Raw genomic sequence first — 23,090 nt, 5'->3', positions numbered from 1 at the left:
ATATTTTCTTGTTTTGACAAAATAATCATAAATCAAAGTTATGAAAAATATTGACTTTTTATTTTTATTTTGTACTCACTTATTTTTCACAACATGAATTATGGAAAACAATTTATTAACAATTGTTTCATAGTTAGAAGCTATGCATACAATTTCTAATTCTCATGTATAACCAAAAGTTATACAAAACAAAATTATCAATGAACAACTATGTACCTAGAAGATACATAATTTTGTTTAATTTTGTTATATAACCAAAAGTTATATAAATATTATTATTCATAACCTGAAGTTATGAAAATAAAAAAAAAATTAATATTCTTTGTGCTAATCAAAGGTTATGCCAAAGTTGTTAATATGTACTTTCTTATAGCTAGAAGGTATAGAGAACAAAATTGTTAACTAACAATTTTGTACAACTTTATGAAATTTATATAACCAAAAGTTATAATGAAATATATTATAGTCTGAAGCTATGATAACAAGCATATAGATAATATTTACATATTATAAAAATATTAATATTATGTATATCAAGTTATACAAATACATAAGTGTTTGATAGTTTTTATGAACTCCTATTATTATATGTTATACTGTTATTAGTAGAATTTTTTTACATATAAATGTGGAATTTTGGATTGCATGAAAGTATGATATTTTTGTATTAGAGGTAATTGTTTGAAATATTTTTTTTTTATTCTAGTTGTTTAATACACAATAATATTTTTGATTTAAAAATTTGAGATTTTTTGGATACATGTGAAATATATGACTTGGTCATATGATTAATAAATTGATTTTGCATGCCAATTTTCTTTATAACATGTTTTTATGATTGAAAATTTTTGAGATATATAACATAATATATATTATTGCATGTTGCCACATATGGTATTTTTATTATTGCAATAATTTCATTATCCAAAAATAATTTTGAAATTACAATAGGTTCAACTATTGTTCTCAATATATTACATTATATCTTTACATATATGTTTAGATGGATTTGTAGTACTTCAATTAAAGTTTTGAGACAACAAGATGCTTTAAATCATTATATGTTCTCTTAAAATTTTGATTTATGAATTAATTTTTGCACATTGATTTAGATCATAATAATATTTTGAATAAAATTATTGATTTATCACTACAATTAGTTTGATTATTGAAATACTTCCTCGTTATTTCATGTATAAATTGTTCCACACTTACAAAATCAAATGTGTGAGATATTTAAGAAATATATAACTTTAAATTATCTTTTTCATATTTGTTTTATTGTGTTATATATGCTCTCATTGTTTTTACACAATTTATTAAGTTATGTCATCATCAATGGCTAATATTTTTCCATTGATTTTAACTCTTTCTCTATGATAGTGTTTTTTGACTTGTTACTTTGATGAAACTTTTGTCTTATTAATTGCACAACATTAATGATAGACAATGTTAATACAATATCAGGTGATAGAAACCTGATTAAAGGCTCCAGAAGAGCTTATACCATGTCACTAGTAGTATTTGATTCCATGTGAATGACACTTTATACGATGCTAGGTCTAGAAGAATCTTGTAAGACCAACTTGGTCCCCAGGTTAAAAGGTTGTATGGATGTACATTATAAAATCAAAAGTTTTTATTTAGCGACTAGTCCACCTATACACTTAAAAGGTAGAATGACATGTGTGAATTATCATTTTAATGAGACAATTTTCTCATCGTTATGGGGAGAAGAGTCAGTTCCAGAAGAACGACGTGAAATTATTTGGAATGAATTGACTTTGACTTATCTTGATCCTCGTACCAATCAATGTGAACTCTAATTTTAAAAGATTATTTATTTGCAAAGAACTTGCAAATCAACTACCAAATGCCTTCATTGATGCAAAGAAAGTGACAATCATTTTCACTGACCTAGAATACTCCAACATGGATTGATGTCCCTGTAGGACAGTTAACAAATGAATCTAAGATACGCCTAAGTGTGGTAGACCTGTTGGCTCAAAGGATGTAACTCCCAAGAATATGAGAACCCAAGAAAAACTTGGTACTCTAAAAAAGGTCATCAAAATGATTGATTAGTTTAAAATTGATAAATTTATAACCCTAGAAGAGGCACAAATAATACAGAAAGCCCTTAAAGAGGCACATATTGAATAAGAAGTCCCTGAAAAGGTACATATTGAACAAGAAGCCCTTGAAGAGGCACATATTAAACAAGAAGCCCCTGAAGAGGCACAAATACCTGAAAAATTGTGAAATCTTGGTAAGTTATGTATACACGGGAGAAAAATGGGATCAGAATAATATTATTATTAACAATATTTTCACTTTCCAAGTGGTCTTCGATATCATAAGAAATTATGAAGATCCTGAACCACGAAATGTGGAAAAATGCCGACATAGAAATGATTGGCCAAAATGGAAAGAAGCTATGTAGGCAGAGTTAAACTCATTAACAAAACAAGAATTTTCATACATATAGTCCAAACACCTGAAGATGTAAAGCCTGTTGGGTACAAATGGGTATTTTTATGAAAATGCAATGAGAATAATGAGATCATAAAATATAAAGCGCAAGGAGTACAAGGTTTCTCATAGAGACCTAGTATTGACTACGAAGAAACATACTCTCCCGTCATGGACACAATCACATTTCATTTCTTAATTAGTTTGGCAGTCTCAGAAGGACTAGATATGTGTCTCATGGATGTTATTATAACATATTTATACGGATTCATGGATAATGAGATATATATGAAAAATCCCTTAAGGATTAAAATTGCTTGAAGCAAATTGTACAAACCCTCATAGCATGTACTCAATCAAGTTACAACGATCCTTATATGAATTAAAGCAATCTGAACGCATATGGTACAATCGCCTTAGAAAATACTTGCTAAAAGAAGGGTATATGAATAACCCTATATGCCCATGCATCTTCATTAAGAAATCATAAATTGGATTTGCAATTATTGCAGTGTATGTTGATGACTTAAATCTTGTTGGAACTCCTTGAAGAGCTCACAAGAACAACAAATTACTTGAAAAAGGAATTTGAGATGAAAGATCTTGGAAAAGCAAAATTTTGTCTCGGCCTACAGATCGAGCATTTTCCAAATGGGGTTTTAGTACATCAATCAACATACATTAAGAAAGTTTTGAAGCGTTTTTATATGGATAAGTCACATCCATTAAATTCTCTGATGATAATTCATTCACTTGAAGTGAAAAATGACCTCTTTTGTCCTACAGAAGATAATAAAGAACTACTTGGTCCAAAAGTACCATATTATAGTGTTATTGGTTCACCGATGAATCTTGCAAATTATACACCAACACAAAGACATTGGAATAAAGTCAATCATGTACTACAATAACATTGGTCTATGTTATTCTGAAGGATCAAAATCTTAATTGCTTGAATATGTAAATGCTAACCATCTTTCAGACCCCCACAAAGCTTGATCTCAAATGAGGTATGTATATATATATAATGGTATGACAATATCATGGAGATCAATAAAGCAAATAATGGAAACATGTGGACTACCCTTCATCAGAGATCTATTCACAAGGGCATTGTCAACTGCAATACTCAAGAAGTTCATTGGAATACGTCGACTCAAAGATCTTCATGTTGTGCTACTAGAGAAAATATAAGAGAGAATTGTGTTTTGGGCCCAATTGGGCCCAAAAATTAACATTTGGTCCATATATCATGCATATTTAAGCCCAAGACCCAAACAAAGTATGAAAATTAAGATGAAGGATATTATCTTTCATTAATCCCTAAAATACCCTTAACCCTTACATAGGCACAAGTGAGTGTGAATTTCAATTTTTTTGTGTTTTTTTTTCCCTTTTCTATTCCCTATTAAGCATTACTCATTTCTAACTTTTTTTTCTTTTTCTTCCAATCTATATTTCTATTTTATGTCAAATAAAAAGCAATAATGTTTTTTTGTTTTTAATTTTTAAAGATATTGAATCCTTTTGCTCTTATTATAAGCAATCATAAAAAATTTAGGATTTTTCATCCAAATATTTTTTATCTTTTTGTATTTATCTTTTAGTTTAATTTTCATTTTTTATTTTAAATTTGTATTACCCTTTCATTTATATTTTTTCTCTTATTTTTAATTATTTTTTATATTTTCTACATTAACCATATTTTAAAATTTTTAAAAATTGACTATCACTTCACTTTATTATATATATATATATATATATATATATATATATATATATATATCCTTTTAGCTTTTTAATTTTTAATTTTTTTATTTTAAAATTTTTAAAAAGATAAATTTATTGAAAAAAATAACTTAGATATGAAGTTCTAATATTATATTAATAATTTTTCTTATCTAGATAGACTAATGCAAAGTATTTTGACTCACAACAAGAAAATTGTCAATACAATTTTTTAGTTAAACTTTAGAAATTAAATTTCAAATAAAATATATTATATAAAATTTTATCTAAAAATTATTGAAAGTGGTATTTAATTTTTTTTTTATTAACTTTCAAACTTATCTAATTTTTTACTTGAAAGGTAATAGAACATGTTTACAAAAAAAAAAAAAATTAGTTTTTCATTTTTTAAATAAATGAGTATAAATATATTGAAAGAATTAAAGATAATCGTAGTAAAAAATTTGATAAATATAATTATAATTTTAAATATAGATTCATTTTGATAAAATTTCACCCAAAAAAAAAGTAGAAAGAAAGAACATTGCTAAAACTACAAAAAAAAAATATGCAATTACAAAATTTTGATGATGAAATTTAAAAATAAATTTCGAAACAATTCTTGAGTGAGAGAATTTGAGTGAGGAAAAAATCTTTGAGTGGAGAAAAAATGGGAAAGTTTTTCAAAATCACTTGAAATCCTTAACAAAAAGTAGTCTTGTACACCCTTGTATAATTAGTAAATTTGTCTTGTACAGTTAGTGTAATACCCTTGTACAATAACTCAAATTTCATACATCATCTCATGAATATCTGACAATAGGTCGATTAACCATGTTTGCATTGGTTTGGTTTTAAAAAAGAAGAAAAATTGTTTTATAATTTTGTTTTACAATCATCATAAATGAGGTACCTATTCAAATGACCATATACAAGTTAGATAAAGTGCATGAGATGAATGTATGCTTAACCAATGTGTGTAAGGAATGTCATTTATCTTTGGTTAGGGGAAATAAACAAACAAGTTTTTTAGAATAACTTAAAATCCTTCACAACTAATAGTCTTGTACACAATTAGTATATTTGTCATGTACACTTAGTGTAAATACCTTGTACAGTGACTCAAATTCAATGTGTAACCATAGGTAGGTGTGGACCCGCATTTTTCACGTGCGTCCCCACTCGATCGGCGAGACTCACTTTTTATTTGTGAAAAAAATAATTTTAGAAAAGTTGGAGTCGCCACCTATTTTATTTTTATTTTAAAGGGAAAATAAAACAAGAAAGAAAAACCCTAAAAAGTGACTCCATAATTTTTGGAAAAAACATGTCTTTGAGAAACCCGAGTCTAGGTCCGGGGATCCAGGTTACTTATTGGGAAGGTACCTCTAAGAGGTAGCACCCCTCTAAGCCTTACAAAGGTCTCTACAGACAAAGTTAGGGGAAGTGTGGCCATTAATCAGTTAATTATGGATACCTAAGTAGGCTAGGTGATTTCGAATATTGCATGCCTAACAAGAAAACCAACCATAAGAGGGAGTCAAAGTGCGTACCTGAACGGCTTCTCAAGCGCTATCATAAAACATAAGAGATTAGTTTGGGAATCTATCACACAACATGTGTCTTATCCAAGAAAATGAAGTATGTACTTAAACACCCAAGAATCACATCATGCATGGATATGGTCACTAATCACATACGTGTCCATAGAATTCTCGAAAAATAAATATGAGAAGAAGCATACCTGGATAGCAAGCTAAAGCGCCTTTATGGGAAGCAAGGTTAGCCCAATAACAAATATAAAACAAATTCAAGCATATCTCCAAGAGGAATCAAAATCAATTAAATACCAAACAATCATCTTTAAAATCAATATTAGTGAAGATATCAAGAATGTAGGACCCCCCACCAAGGTCCAAGTTGATTTTGCATGAGTCGATCCAATGAATTCCATTGTTTGGAATCATGAAGTTTGTTCATGCTTGTTGAAAATCAAGAAAAATTAGTTGAAAATCAAATAAAATAGTGAAGACACATGCCGAAAGGAAAATGGCAGCAAAAGGGTGTTGAAATCTGGATTTTATTGCCTAGAGAAGGTCTAAAGATAAATTTTTCAAAGTTGAGAATGTTTAGTTGAACAATGGTTCAAAAAATTCAATTTAAAACACTAAGTTCCCAATCAAAGAAGCGAATAGAGGAGAAGGTGTGTATAGCAGGTTGCCATGAAGTGAGGCCGGGGAATTCTGGATAGAGAGGACCAATTCACTACAAAAGTGTTCAACTGTCAAATGCTTCAACTTAAAAGATTTGAGACCCCGAGCAAGCTGTTCTGCATTTAGTCCCTCATGTGCACTGCCTTGTGACTACAATGGATTATGAAGGAGCTTCAACTCTCATTTTTCAAAGATTTCAACAAATCTGTGATATCCAACTTTTAGCTGGAAACAGTGGTACTATTCTGATCACAAGCTAAGGTAGTTGCTACAATATTTATAGCAGTATCTTCACGGAGATTAGACTCGCATAGCTGCCTGAACCTACCTGGACTGTACCAATCTGTTGAGCAGATACTAAGCCTCTCAAAGTAGAAGAACTCTTCTATGCTAGGTAATGGATCCCAGTATATGAAATGAAACAAAGCCTTAAAAACTGAAGCTTCCAAGTATACAGCTTCAGAATCTTCTTGCTTATAAGTGCCTCTATGAAAGCCTTCAGCCTCTCGCATACTTCTGAATACCAAGTACCCCATGACTCAGACTTTCACACGTTCACAATTCCAACCAGAATCCCACATTTGAGTCTCCTTGTTATTAAATGTTGTCAACATATTTCCACTTCTGCGCAGGTTGATTAATATGAATTTCAGCAAGATATTCTATTTCCGGATCTACCTTAAGTCATGATGAAGGGGATTCGGTATTGGAGTGCACATCCACACCAAGTTCATTACCATTAGTGGAACAACTTCCTATAGAGAAATATGGTTGTTTAGATTACAGCAACATCGCTTCCTCGTTACCCAACACGTGAACTGCAGGAAGCATTCTTAGCCAAGCCAATGAAGCACTTCTTTTCTGGTAAAAAAAAATAAACAAAAATAGTGCAGGTATTTGTTGAGCACGTATTCATAGATCAACATTCTTTATTCTTCAATATGACAATCCCAAAATTCCATCAAAATCGAGGTGTTGGAGCTTGGATGTCAAAATAACTTCAGCTTTGTGTTCTTGGAGCCTTTGCGAGTTTCTTGAACTAATTCAAAAGCTTAAATCTGATGTAGATCTTTCTTTGTATCTTTAATAAACCCTCAGACATTCATCAGATATCCATACCAGATCAAATAGCTGTTGCCTTGAGTACCGTGTTGATTATTATAAGTTGTACAAAAACTGTTCTTGAAGAATGATTCTCTTCTCATTTCTTTGAAAGACGATAACTACAACTTCAGCAATACTGCCTGAACCTTGTGTGGACTTATCACCAATTCCAATTATGGAACTGTCCATCAATATCCATGATACTTTCTCTACTCTTGGGTGAAACCTGGATAAAGTTCCACTTGTAGCGTAATAAAACAAGGCAGGCACTTGATTCTCTCATAACTAATGGCTTTTTGACAACTCCCAACATGATCTTTCTAACACCTCTTATCAGCTGTTCAACTGGTGCATTCCTCAATAAGTTCTCGATACACAAGTACCAAAATCTTCAAACCAGCATCAGCATTTTCATTAATGTGTAGCCTGGTTTGTACTTCAAACACTCTTTCAATCTTGAGCAAGCCTATCTAACATGACACTATCAGCATCTTTAGAAAGTAGCAGCATCCTTCCCAAGCCTATGCAGACTTTTTCGGATAACATATTTAATTCACAAGCCTCAAACATCAATTGATACCGATCCAGAATTCCATGACACTCCTTTAATACCTTTTGAAATGACCTTTCACCCGTTAGATTCAAATAGCTCCTTTCGATGAACTTAACCACCACACAAACAGGCAAAAACTTCGTACTCATGTCGATAATTTTGCAAAAATTGTGAATCCAGTAGATACTCAGCAGGCTCTTTGAATAGCCCAGGATCAATTTTATGGCCTTTAAGCTCTCCTTGGAGATAATAATAAAGATCACTGAGTATTAAAATATTTAGTTCCTTCCCTTCACTGTAACCCCGCTGGGAATATTGGGATAACAATTCAGAGAAAGCAAGCTGATTGCCCAGCTTTTTATTCATGCTATGTAGCTTTTCAAGTAATGACACAGACAAACTCCCAACATCACTTATTGCTAATTTTCTCCTCCCTTATTGCTACTGCAGCAGCTGCAAGTATGGAAATACCAGAGATATGTTCATAGCTTAAATCCATAACATCTGATTCAGAAAGCCACGAAGACCCCTTAGAAATAGTAACAACCTCTGCACCCATCTATCCCCAAGCAACCCGTTTTACACAGCCTTTATCAAGTTCCCACCTTTCTCGGAATGCTCATGGTCTCCATATCCGAGAATACCAAGGTAAAGAAAGGGAAGAAACGTAGATACAGAAGCACACAGAAAGACCAAGAAAGAAAAGAAAAGAAAACAGGGGAAAAGAAGACAGTAGGTGGGTATTTTGAAGCCAGATTGGGACATAAATGGGGGCAAGACCCATAGCATCAAATTCAAAGGCAAACCTATATTCAGATTGCTTTCAGATGGAACCAAAGACATTAAAGGAATATTAAAATAGCATAAACATGCAAGCAAATCAGTCTCAACTAATCAAATTGTGGCCCTTGCATCCACACCAAACAACAAGAATGAATCTTCAGAAAACTAAGAAGTCAGGAAAGATTGAAACTAAATGGTGATATAACAAAAATCTTGAAACATACCTGCACGTTTTCCTCTCCAATTGCTTGGTTCCAGGCTGCCGCACCTTTTCCCGATTGAGAAATTTGCTCCCCAAACCTTTTTTCCGTCCACCAATCTTCTCCCCCTCTATACGTGTTCCAAGTCTCTCTCTTCTATGCCTCCCTTCAAGACGATCCTCTAATGCGCGCCCCTCTCTCTCTTCTTTTCCTTTTCCACTTATATTTGTATTAGTCTCTCAAACCAAATATGCTAAAGAAAGTCCACTTTCCTTTCTTCTATTTCCTTTCCTTTTTCGAAAATCAGAATGCTCCTTTAGGATCTCTTATTTCCATATGTATGCAGCCACATTAATTCCTTTCTCCCTCACAAAATATTTTTCTTACCTTTTTGAGTGCACATACCTTAGTGAGATTTGAATAGTAGCCCCCATTCTCTTACCAAACAATAAAATAAACAAAACGAAAATAGAGAGAATAAAAAATAAAAATAAAAAGTTAGCAATCTTACAACCTATCAAAGATTAAAATAAAATAAAAATAAATAAAGTAAAACATAATAAAATGAAATGAAATGAAATAAAACAGTCAATCCCATGCGGGCCATGCAAGTCATACAAGTCACGCTAAAAAAAAGTCTTAATAGGCCAAGTGTATCTAAAAGCTATCCTAAAAAAAGCAAGAAAAGCCTAAGTCTAAATCAAGACTGCCAAGGGTCATAATAAGGGATCAAATAATCCCTCAACCAAAGTCTCCGAGGTGACTAAAAAAAAAAGGTAAGTGGTATGAGTAGCCATGGGCCACCAAGGAACTATTGTGGAGCATTGAAAACGAATTTTAAAGACATGTGCTAAAGGGACCAAATTGAGGGTCTACAGTAGGTTAACCATATTTTCATTGGTTTGTTTAAAAAAATAGTGGAAGATGAAAAAATAAAATTTTCTCTCAAACATCATTAGTGGGATAAGTATTCGAATTATCATGTGCGAGTTAAATAAAGTGCATAAGATGAGTGTGTAATAGAGGAATGTGTACCTTAAGAGTGTGCAATCCTTAAATGACAAGACAAAAAAAAAAAAAGTTGTCCAAAATTGATTAAAATCTTTCACAAAGGATAGCCTTGTATACCCTTATATAGTTAGAACATTTGTCTTGTACAGTTAGAACATTTGCATTGTCCAATTGAACATTTACCTTGTACAGTTAATATAACACCCTTGTACAATGGTGCAAATTTCATCCATATACATACATTATGTGTCATATATGATGTGTGAACCATGTTTCCAATGGTTTGATTTAAAAAATGATATAAAACGTAAAAACAAAATTTTTCTCTAAATATCTTTATTAAGGTAAGTATTTGAATTGTTATATGCGAGTTAAATAAAGTACATGAAATAAAAGAATTTGTGGTAGGAGAACGTATAATCCTTAGATGACAAGAAAAAAAAAATGTTCAAAATGTACAATTTTGTACACCCCTTGTACAATTAGTGTAATAACCTTGTATAATGGTATAAATTTCATATATATGTATAAATTATATCCACATGAATGTGTAAACTATGTTCCCAATAGTTTGACATTTAAAATAATTAAAACAAATAAAACGTTATTTTATTTTATTTTCAATGCAAAATGTAATTAAAAATAAGACAAAGAAATTACTTAAAAACTATTATTTAAGCCAAGTTTGTTTATTTATCTATTTCCTTTTATTTTTGGAAATAAAGAAAAAAGAATAAAAAATTTATTTCACAATAAGAAATATGAATATAAGATCGGTCAGAAAATACCAAATTTATTTATTTATTTCATTTTATTTTTGGAATTAAAGAAAAAAAATAAAAAATTTATTTAACCATAAAAAATATTGATATAAGATATGTTAAAAAATTAGAAATAACCCCAAATTTATTTACTTATTTCATTTTATTTATTTAAATTAGAAAGTAATTTATTTTAATAGATTAAAATGTACACAATTGATTTATTACTTTGTTAATTATGGATATATTAAAATTTTCTATTAGACAAAAAATAAATAAAGAAAATAAAATTAAAAAGAGTAATAAATACATATAATTTAGTTATTTAATTATTTTTCATGTAAAAGATAGTCCCACAAAAAACACATAATTGATCAACTTCTTTGTTTAATTGTAAACATACTATATTTTTTTTATTAAAATAACTATGAAAAAAATGGATAATCAATTAATGAAATTTAATTCTTTTTATTATTTACATATAAAAAATAGTACTAAACAAGGTTTTCAATTTTTATTTTTAAAAATAGTTTTCATTTTTTAATTAAATGTTTTTTCAAAAGGAAAATACAAATCATATTACCATTTTTTTAGAGAGTATTTTTTAAAATAGTTTTTGAACATAATTTTTCTTTACTTATAATTTAAAATAGAAAATAATGCTGATTTTCAATTATTTATAAAAAAAAATTAAAAAACAATAAAAAATTCAAATTGTTAAAATAGAATTATTATGGTTGCATGAATAGTGGTGCAATAAAGACAAAAAAAGCTTATGTGAAAGGTCAGGTATTTTAGTTCATCACTATTTTATATCCTTAAAAGGTAATATATAGAAATTTGAAGGATATATTGGTCTTTTAACATCTTATATAATTTCCATCAATTATGGAAGTTATATGGACCAAATGTTAATTTTTGGGCCTAAAACACAATTCTCCCAAAATATAATCATGTCAACATGAGGGGGAACTAATTGATAAGAATATCATTACGTTGCATTCTTTTTTCCTTCATCCAAGTTTTGTCCCATTGAGTTTTACTGAAAAGGTTTTTAACGAGACAGTTGTAGTAATCCAAAAGAATATTGTACTCTTTTTCCTTCACTAGGGTTTTTTCTAGTAAGGTTTTAATGAGACATATTCTTATGATCATCCAATGGAGAGTGTTATAAAATATGAGATTCAGTATGATATGTGCATACACGTGCCAGTAGTGGCAACAAGATGGAAAGTGATAGTGGGCCTAGTGGCAAGATGGAAGACTTGGTCTAATTTGTTTGTTCAGTCATTAATTGTTGAGTCAGTTATTGAATAAGTCTTGGTAGTAGAGTGGGTGCTATTCTGTTGCCTATTCTGCAGCATTTCCTTTTTTTCAGCTTTGTTGTTATTTTCTCTTCCATGTGTGGCTATACATATACCGTGAATGAATTGAATAAAAGGGTAGCTTTTATCTCCAACAGTTCCCTCTCTGTCTTATTCCTTTCTGCCCTTAACTCCAAATTCCTTCATATCATTGGTATCAGAGCCAGGTCCGACCATGGACACTCGCGGCAAAACGAATGCAGAATTCCGCAACGATGTTAACGAAATCTTAGCACGACACGATACCAGTTTCGATCAGGTGAATGCAGTCTTACAGGAAGTGTTAACTGAGCTTCAAGCTCTTAGAGCCTCCCATAACCAAAACAGTAGCCCACATGATGACTCCTCACACCCACATACTTCTCGTTTTAACATTATCAGTGACCACCCTCATCAACACCTCAAGCTGTCCTTCCCAAAATTTAATGGTGACGACCCAACTGGTTGGGTTTACAAGGCAGAACAGTACTTTGATTTCAAGAACATTGCACCAGAACAACAAGTTCATCTGGCCTCCTTCCATTTAGAAGGCATCGCCCTGCAATGGCACAGATGGTTGACGAAATTCCGTGGACCACTCACATGGGATGAGTTCACCAAGGCTGTTCAACTTCGATTTGGTCCAACCGACTATGAAGACCCGTCAGAAGCTCTGACTCGTCTTAAACAAACCACATCAGTAGCAGCTTATCAAGAAGCTTTTGAAAAGCTTTCCCACCGAGTTGATGGCCTACCCGAAAATTTTCTCATCGGTTGTTTTATTGCAGGACTTCGAGATGAAATTCGCATAGATGTAAAAATTAAACAACCGCGAACCTTGGCAGATACAATAGGAGTTGCTAGGCTGATCGAAGAACGCAACCAACTGCAGAGGAAGCCAAACCAGCAAACTCGTTTCCAACCAACCTCATTGACACCAAAGGCCTCACCCAACCCCACAGCTGGTGTGCTGGGACCTCCACCAACCCAGCGTATGAACCAGAGTTCGAATGCTCAACCAGCAACATTCCGCCGAATCACCAATCAAGAGGCACGCGAACGACGAGAGAAGGGATTATGTTATGACTGTGACAAGAAGTTCGTTGCTGGCCATAGTTGCGAACGACCTCAATTATTCATGATCGAGGATTTCCCTCATATGAACACTGAGGATGTCGAAGGCGCTCACCCGGAACAAGAACCTCATGAAGTTATACCAGAAATTTCTTTTCATGCAATTGCAGGAACTGAACACCCACAAACCATACGCGTTCTGGGCAAGCTGAAAAACAAGAATGTGATGGTGCTAATAGATGGTGGTAGTACGCACAACTTCATTGATCATGCTATAGTCTCAAAGTTTGGGTTACCAGTGATCCGGGATAAGAAATTCGAAGTCATGGTTGCTAACCGTGAGAAGATAGAATGTACTGGACAATGTCGCGGTCTCACCCTCACCATTCAAGGATATTCCGTCACCGCCAACTACTACATTCTTCCGGTCGCGGCATGCCAATTGGTCTTAGGAATACAATGGCTCGAAACTCTTGGACCCATCGAGATGGACTACAAGCAGCTCACCATGAACTTCAAGGTAGAAGGGACCCCCCAGACCTTCCAAGGATTGAGACGAACCAGCATCGAAGCTTTGTCTGATAAGGAATCCAATGGGTTACAAGGCACTGGATTATTCTTCCAAATAATTCCTTCCACCACCGCCAGCAGCCAACCAAAGTCCTACCCACCTGAGATAGGCCAACTGCTAGCAAAATTCTCCCATGTATTTGAATCACCCACCAGCTTGCCTCCAAGGCGGCCACATGACCACCAGATCCCATTGCAGCCAAGCGCAGGACCAGTGAGTGTGAGGCCATATCGATACCCTTATTACCAGAAAACTGAGATAGAGAAGATGGTAAAAGAGCTTTTGCAATCTGGTTTGATACGGCCAAGTAACAGTCCGTTTTCTTCCCCGGTTCTGTTAGTAAAAAAAGCAGATGGTGCTTGGCGTTTCTGTGTGGACTATCGAGCTCTGAACGACATCACAGTTAAAGATAAATATCCAATTCCTATTATCGATGAGCTATTAGATGAACTCCATGGAGCCAAATTCTACTCTAAATTGGATTTACGGTCTGGGTATCATCAAATACGGGTCCACGAAGATGACATTCCTAAAACAGCATTTCGGACACACGAAGGCCATTACGAATTTATAGTGATGCCATTTGGCCTCACTAATGCACCAGCAACCTTCCAAAGTCTCATGAATGATCTCTTCCGTTCCTATCTCCGGAAATTTATTTTGGTTTTCTTTGATGACATTCTAATATATTCAAGATCATGGGAAGACCATCTCGCACATCTACAAATTGTTCTCCAAATCCTATCAACTAACAGTTTGTTTGCAAAAGAGTCGAAATGTCGATTCGGTGTTTTATAGGTGGATTACTTGGGCCACATTATTTCGGAGCAAGGTGTATCGGTTGATCCCGCCAAAATACAAGCTGTCATTGAGTGGCCAACCCCGACAACAGCAAAAGGGGTCCGTGGGTTCCTCGGTTTAGCAGGCTACTATCAGAAATTTATCCGTCATTTCGGCAATATAGCAGCTCCCCTGACCCGTCTCTTGAGCAAGGATGGATTTCAATGGAATGAGGCAGCAGAGATGGCCTTCACACAATTAAAAGAGGCCTTGACGTCACCACCAATTTTACGCCTTCCCGATTTTACTCAACGATTCGTGATTGAATGCGATGCCAGCGAAATCGGACTTGGTGCAATTCTTACCCAAGAAAATCGACCAGTGGCGTACTTTAGCTAAGCACTGAAGGGTTCGGCCTTATCATTGTCCACCTATGAGAAAGAAATGTTAGCTATTGTCAAAGCAATCAAGTTATGGCGTCCATACTTGCTTGGGAAACCATTTACAGTCCGCACTGACCAAAAAAGTCTCAAGTACCTCCTGGAGCAACGGATTACTACACCAGCACAAACTCGATGGCTGCCAAAACTACTTGGTTATGATTATGAAATTGAGTATAAACGTGGGCCTGAAAATCAAGGTGCAGATTCTTTGTCACGTGTAGTTGAATTCCAATTTTTATCCTTATCCCAACCACGTGCAAATTGGTGGCCAGTGCTTCAAAAGGAAGTCCATCAGGACTCATTTTATGAAGACTTATTAAAAAAAAAACCCTCTCCAACTGCCCACAAGTTGCTCCAACGTGATGCAGTATGGTTCAAGGGAAACAAAGTGTATTTGAGCCCCAACTCATCCTTGATTTCAAAGACAATGGTTGACTGCCATTCGTCGCCAATAGGTGGGCACTTTGGGTTCCATAAAACCCTCTCTCGTATCAAATAGAGTTTTTTTTGGTCTAATATGCGTCGGATGGTGAAGGATTTTTTGCAGCAATGTGATATTTGTCAACGGTTCAAAACTGATTGTATGAAGCTGGCGGGGTTGCTTCAGCCGCTACCTGTCCCTACTCGAATGTGGATTGATGTCTCGATGGACTTTATTGAGGGGTTACCATATTCTAATGGCTATACTTCCATCATGGTAGTTGTTGACCGCCTGACCAAATATGCTCACTTCGTCGCCTTGAAACACCCGTTTACTGTTGTAATTGTTGCCAAGGCATTTGTTGCCAACGTGGTTCGCCTGCACGGTATTCCGACATCAATTGTCAGCGATTGGGACAAGGTGTTTATCAGCTCCTTTTGGCGAGCATTGTTCTAGCTGCAGGGAACCAAGTTGTGTATGAGCTCAAGTTACCATCCCCAATCAGACGGCCAAACCGAAGTTGTCAATCGAACTTTGGAGCAATATTTACGATGTTTTGCCGGTGACCAGCCACGGAAGTGGCTCGAATGGATTCCCTGGGCTGAGTTCAGCTACAACACTTCAACTCACTCCTCCACCAAGATGACACCCTTCGAAGCTGTTTATGGAATTCCACCTCCACGTCTATTAGCTTATGTACCAGGTACTTCCCACGTCCAAGCAGTAGATGAGTACCTGCGTGACCGAGATGCTATCCTACGTGAGCTGCGACATAACCTTCTGCTGGCTCAAGATCGGATGAAATGTCAAGCTGACCAACACCGGCGCGAGGCCTCTTTCCTTGTGGGAGATTATGTGTATTTGAAACTCCAACCATATAGACAGACTTCTGTGGCTTTTCGTTCCTCCATGAAGCTTGCCCCACGTTTCTTTGGTCCTTATAAAGTCATTGCGAAAGTTGGTCCGGTGGCTTATAAACTGGCTTTGCCTCTTGGTTCTCAAATTCATGATGTGTTTCATGTCAGTTTGTTAAAGAAGCATTTGGGACCAGTCACTGTAATGTCCACCCAACTTCCCCCTGTCTCGGATACTTCGATTGTCCTTCCACAACCTGAAGCCGTTTTAGATCGACGAGTGATCCATAAGGGTAAATACTGCCCAAAATCTGAAATATTGGTGAAGTGGGTTGGAGTACCAAGAGAAGATGCCACCTGGGAGAATGAATGGCGTTTCACCAAGTCATATCCTGATTTCATCCTTGTGGACAAGGATCCTTAAGCGGTGGGGAGTGATATGTGCATACACGTGCCAGTAGTGGCAACAAGATGGAAAGTGATAGTGGGCCTAGTGGCAAGATGGAAGACTTGGTCTAATTTGTTTATTCAGTCATTAATTGTTGAGTCAGTTATTGAATAAGTCTTGGTAGTAGAGTGGGTGCTATTCTGTTGCCTATTCTGCAACATTTCCTTTTTTTCAGCTTTGTTGTTATTTTCTCTTCCATGTGTGGCTATACATATAGCGTGAATGAATTGAATAAAAGGGTAGCTTTTATCTCCAACAGTTCCCTCTCTGTCCTATTCCTTTCTGTCCTTAACTCCAAATTCCTTCATATCACGGTACCACTATGATAATTTATGGATGATCATTTATAAATATCTTGTGTAATTTCCTATCAAATAGAAGGACCTTAATGAAATTCTATCGAGTTTTTTCATGCATTCTATTATCCGTTTCTTGTTTTCTTCTTCTCTCACTTTGTTTTACAACATCAATGGTATTTTAGAGAATTTTTAAAAGTAAATTCCCTTCCTCTTAATTTCTACTAATTAATAGGGATTTGAGTTTAAATATGGGTAAGACGAGGAACTTGGGCTAATTGTGAGGCCCAAGTAACCCCAAAACACAATTCTCTCTTTTTTGTTCGCCTGCGGCAGTAAGCAAGACAAGCCGTGAGAGAGAGGCAGTGGATGCTGAAGATTTGAGGGGAGAAAAATGGCGGTTTCTGGAGATTTGAGGGTCGTTGCAACATTGGGCTCTTATCCTACGCACCCTCTTCGAAGCTCTTTACTCTCTTCAAAGGTCTCTCTAGATATTTTCCCTTTTGATTGTTTTCTTTCTCCATTTCTCATTTCTATTTCCTCCATTTCCTTGGATTTTTTATGAGTTTCGTAGGTTTTATTTTTATTTTTAAAAAATATATTCTCGTTCCCCTCTGTTTGGTTGCCTGAAAAAATAGGAGAGAACAAAACCTGGATGTTGAATTTTGAGATTCCCAATTTTATGCTTCTCTTGTGTCCATTTATTAATATTATTATTATTATTCTTTTAACAATTTATCGTAAACCAAACGGAGGATATAAGATTTGGAATGTGTATTCAAAATTAGCGTGGACAGACAAGCTTTCGGACATGGGTTGCAGACATTGTTTGAATAGCTCTTCAATCGGTTTCTATAATTACCATTTCCTTGTTTCATTCTGGTTTCATGGCGTTTTTCTTACGAGTTTTTTTCTTAGTTGGGTGTTTCTCAGAGGATAATTTAAGGGTTTGCGCTGGGTGGCCAGAGTAGACTTCGTAGTCTAAGCTAGATCCTGGGTCATTACTGCGTAATTTTTTTTCCTCGTCCAATCATACGAGGAACTCAATCAAGTTCAGAACATATCTCCACTTTCTGTTTTTGCAACCAGTCCTAATTTAGAGAGAGTGACAGTGTTTTTACCCATCCAAAGTGTTTTTGGGATAATCACCTATTAATGATTATCCAAGAAATTTTTAAAGTTTACCCAATATTTTTCTTCAAAAACACTTTTTATACTTAAAAGTGGTTTCTAAAAGCACTGCCAAATAGACTCTTAATTAATGGAGCTTGAAAGGAAAAGAATTGGGTTTCAATTTCTATATTTTGTTCCATCTAAAATGGAATTGAAGTGAGAGCAATTCTTTCATTGTTAAGTGTTGCAAGAGAGATGAAGAAAAGAGGAAGTTATGACTCATCATTGGCTTTAGTGAAATCCAAATCTTATGAAATTCCACTTTTTTAAAAGGAATTGAAAACTTTAAGGCTATATTTGGTTTTTAGAAAAATTTGAGGGAAAATGTGGGAGAAAGTAAATTGGTAGGAAACAAATAGAGGAAAGAAAAAGTGAAAGAAAGTTGAAACTAGATTTAAAGTTAACAAATTACTTTTATATATTACTTCAAATTTATTTATCTTATTTTATCTTTTTCTACATCAAGATTAAATAGTTTTTCCATAGTAAAACCAAACATGAGAAAATAATTTTCCTTAAACATTTTTTTTATTTTTTTTAGCATTTTACTAGAAATAAACATATTATAAAATTCTTCTATCAAATCCTTTGGAATCTTTTTCATCTATGAATTTGACCATTCAAAATACTAAATTTGAGGATTTCAAATTAGTTCTTTTCTTTTGGTCTGGATACGTCCATTCCCAACACAATTAGGAAAAGGTTGAAGCTATGTAATTGACTTAGTTCATAAGGGAATCTGCACTGGACTTGTTGTAGCATGTTACAACCTTTCAAAAGCAGTTGGACTACAGAATCATTTGATGAGACTTGTGGTATGCATTTTATTGAAAACAAATAGATTTGTTGCTTAGTTTGGTCAAGTATAAGCCAATTTCAGGGTTTTAGTAGAGAATAAGATCATCCAGAAAATTCTACCTGCCCAAGGAGTCTAGAATGAAGCAGGTTTAATAACCAAAAACTTGAGGATATTCTTCTGACTGGATTTTAATGGAGCCAATGCTATTTTGTTTCATTTCTCTTTTGCTGCCAACTTGGTTTTGTCTATATGCATGTAATTTTGCCTTGCATTTGGAGATTTGATGTGTCATATTTGGTTTTTCCAATAATAATAAATAAAAAAAAAAGGAATCACCTACTATAACATCTTGAGTTCTATTAAACTGTTATTTCGTGATCTTAGAGTTTGTGGTTTCTACTTAGTGTGTATTCTCTTAAATGATTATGGCAATTATTTGTTTCTTTCACAAAAGGCACTTGATTTTGTGAAGTTGCAATCATGCCTTCATTGGAATATTTCAAAAAGGTTTGAGAAGTTACCAATATGGCCTGGCATGGTAAGGTTTTGGAGTTTGGGCGTGTGAGGATGATCACTAAATGTCTAAATGATGGTTTTCCCAAATTTATACTGTCCAGGTCATGCTTACATTGTAAAACATTGTGTAGTTTCAATGTAGAACATTATGTTGACACTATGCAATCAATGACCAAGATCCTATACCAAACACTTTATCTTTGTCAATTTGTTTTGATTTATTATTTTCTTTTTTCCTGTTTAATTCTTTAATTTCATACATAGGCTAAAAGTGACAAAAGAATTATTGAAGTTGATTGGTTAGTTAAGGTAAATATAATCAACAAAAGAGGTCCCTTCCCAGCAGGCAGGCAAAGGTGAGGGGAAAAAAACCAGTTTCGGATGTCAACTCTAAACTGTGTAGGAGTTGTGTCTTTGTTTGTTGGAAAATTTTCATAGGTGGTGTGTTGTAAGATGCATCCCCTGTAGGGGTGGCCCAGGTGGTGTTTAGAGTTGTATGGTATAACTATACTACAATAGGCAATTTGACAAAGGATAAAGTTGGGTTATAGTTTTAAGCTGGAGTAGCTTTTCCATAGGGATATTTTCAAGTGGTGGCAAGGACTGATGGTTTCTGATGCTATGTTTGATTCTGTTTTTCGACAAGTACTGAAAGTCTCTACACGAGTAGCTTTATGAGTTTTCAGGTAGGACCCAGGTTGTGGATTGAGATTGTGTGGATCTTGGTGTGGGGCTTGTTATCTTCTGACATAATATGAGTTTGCTAACGTATGCTAAGGTGGAACCAAGTAGGAAAAGGATTTTTTTCACAGGTTGAATGAGTTAAAGTTACTAGGCCTTTTGGGAATGGTTCTATTCTCTTTAAGTCCTCAAATTTATTGCCTTTGGACAAAAATTCCAATCTTTAGTTGCTTGAGGCCAAGGCCTTATGGGGCTCCTTTATTTTTCTTTTCCTCATTCTATGGGACCAAAATTATAAAATGTGAACTATATAGTAGAAGAGTGCACATGATAGGTGCAACTTGCTAGTGTAAAGTGTAAGAGGCAGGGAGTAAGGCGGTGTGTGAGTGTGCCATGTCAATTGAATCAGTCCAATGTAGATCACATAACTTGAACACTCATATTGGTAGTGCAATGTGGAGAGATCTGCATGATAATGAAAAAACAAAAATGCAGGGCCTAGAGAGGATGAAGAAGAAAAGAAATCAAGTTTTTCTATGAATTCTAAAAGCCATTATTTAGAGAAGTACTAAGAAAAGTACTAAGAAAAACAAGTGAAGTCAATTAGTATAACTGGTATGAAGAAACATTATGGGATGTCCCACTACCTGTAATTTTGTGATTCATCGCACATATTCCCAAATAGAGGAAAAGGTCATCTCCTATGTATTTTGGGGTTGATTGGTACTAGTAAAGTCAGAAGATTTTGCTGATTTAAAATATCCCATGTTGTAGGTGGGTTAGAAAAGATATGTGAAAAAAAAAAAAAAAAATCTGTGAATGCCTTACTCTTTGAGTTAAAGAAAAAATGGGGTATCTGATTTTCAACCTGTGACTTGGTTGATGTAATTTTGTACATATCATGATTCAATTTAGCAATCCTTCCATGTAGTAAAATGAACACATTTGAAATTCTTGGAACTGCAGCATTGATTAATTTAAAATTTTATTGATAAAATAAGACAGAATGGTTTTAGTTTCATCAGTGATTGATTTGATATTAGCACATCAGATTTTAGAAATTTTATGCTGGATTATAGGTTGGATTTGCCGGTGCATTGAATGGAGAATCTAGTATCCCTGATATCACACCTAGATGGCCTAGCTTAGTACTTAATGGCCATCCCATGCACTGTCATTCAAAAAGAATTTTTGGGATCATGGGTGATAATAAGCTATCTCCAAGATCGATTAGCCAAGAAGCGGAGAGTCTCCTCCTAAATGCTATAAATATGAACTTCCTTGAGCGTTTAAACTTGGCTTGGAAGATTATATTCCCACCACAAAAAACAAGACACTCTAATGCAAGGATTGCGAAGCAGCGCCTGCAGATGATTCTCTTCTCCGACCGCTGTGCAGTTAGTGATGAGGCAAAACAGAAGATTGTCAACAACATTGTGCATGCTCTGTCAGATTTTGTGGAGATAGAATCACAGGATAAAGTCCAGTTGAGTGTTTCAACGGACCCAAATCTTGGGACTGTTTACTCTGTCACGGTGCCAGTACGGCGGGTGAAGCCAGAGTACCAAGCTGCAGATGAGATGGGAACAATAGCAAACATCGAGTACAAAGATAATGGAGATAGTTCTGGTTCTGTTGATGTCAGGTTTGATTTCGTCATCCCAAGTTAGAATTCTTGGCAATGACTGAAGCAAAAAGCTGGGGACAAGATTGGCCGGTTGCAAAAGTTTATTGTTTTAAAATTTCAAGTTTTTAGCCTGTTGGACAACCTTACATTTCTGTATATATATATATATTTGCAATTTCCTGTGAGGAAATTGAAGAGTTTGTTGCTTTTGAAATTTCTAGTATGGTGGGTTGATGAAAGGCTAGATGACATTAGGGTGTGCTTACATGCTCATTACATTTTCATGTCAAGGTGGCCTCTAGACGTCTTCAGCTGAGGCGTGTTTCAAGCACGATATTTGAATCCCCTCATGCTCGAAACTGGAGTTTGTTTATATGCCTATTGGAACCTGATGAACTATTTCATCATTGGTTTTCCTTTTGAATCGTTATGCACAAATTAGTCCGCAACTGCTATTAAGCAGGGTGATGATCGTGCCTTGGAGGAAAGTAATCTCTAGTTGATTTCGGAGATGGAATTGATGCACCAAGTTACCAGGTAGGCCGCGTTGAATGGATTTTGTCACTTAGCTTCTTTACCCTTTGGCTACCTGAGCAGTCTGGATAAGAGTTCGGATAGGATATCATCTCCTTGGTTGATGCTTATTCTTTGTTGAAAGGAGGATGAAATTGGAAAAAATATTTCATATATTTGGATAAATAATAGGTTCTTATGTGATATTTTCATATATACATTTATCCCGCCTCTTTGAATGAGATTTTTAAATCTTATTTTAGGAAATTAGAAATATTGGCTGAATAACTTATTCAGCTCTTCTTTTATTCTAATCAGCTACTGCCATTAAAAAAAAAAGAAATAAATTGTTAATAATATTTGTACATATAGTTTAAAATAATATTCTAAGTGACATATTTGTAATTGAGCAATAAATGAATAGATATTATCAAAATTTTGGCTTATTTGTACCTTAAAAAATTAAATTTTAAGATGCCTTCATATCTTCAGCCATCAAGCATGAGAGGTTCTCCAAACATGTCCAATTGGGCTGGAGCCTTCTACCTGCGAAGGTTTTCTGGGCTTGTTGCTTGTTTCCAGGGCTTTTATAAAGATACTTCCAAAATTAGTTCAAATTGATTTTGAATCAAAATGGAAAGTAATTCGATCTAAGCTGGAAGCTTTGGAGCAAATGTTCTTAAAAGAGACTCAAAAGGCTGAAGAACCAGTGCAAAGGCTCAATGG

At 34.4% G+C, this 23,090-nt stretch overlaps 2 protein-coding genes across 2 annotated transcripts; both read left to right on the top strand.

Moving 5' to 3' along the window:
* Positions 1-12,364: 12,364 nt before the first annotated feature.
* On the top strand, positions 12,365-14,992 carry LOC117920466. Its single transcript, XM_034838019.1, has 2 exons — positions 12,365-14,476; positions 14,612-14,992. Exons 1-2 carry the CDS (start codon positions 12,365-12,367, stop codon positions 14,990-14,992), a joined length of 2,493 nt encoding a protein of 830 aa, XP_034693910.1.
* A 2,349-nt stretch (positions 14,993-17,341) lies between these two features.
* Positions 17,342-22,275, top strand: LOC117913113 (cell division topological specificity factor homolog, chloroplastic). The gene is made up of 2 exons (XM_034828044.1): positions 17,342-17,536; positions 21,304-22,275. The coding sequence occupies exons 1-2, from the start codon at positions 17,450-17,452 to the stop codon at positions 21,892-21,894; spliced, it is 678 nt and encodes a 225-aa protein (XP_034683935.1). The 5' UTR covers positions 17,342-17,449; the 3' UTR covers positions 21,895-22,275.
* The last annotated feature ends 815 nt before the right edge of the window (positions 22,276-23,090 follow it).

The sequence above is a fragment of the Vitis riparia genome, chromosome 1, assembly GCF_004353265.1.
Source record: "Vitis riparia cultivar Riparia Gloire de Montpellier isolate 1030 chromosome 1, EGFV_Vit.rip_1.0, whole genome shotgun sequence".
Taxonomy (NCBI): Eukaryota; Viridiplantae; Streptophyta; class Magnoliopsida; order Vitales; family Vitaceae; genus Vitis; species Vitis riparia.
The sequence above is the reverse complement of the archived record's forward strand: the minus strand, read 5'-3'. Positions and strand labels throughout refer to the sequence as shown.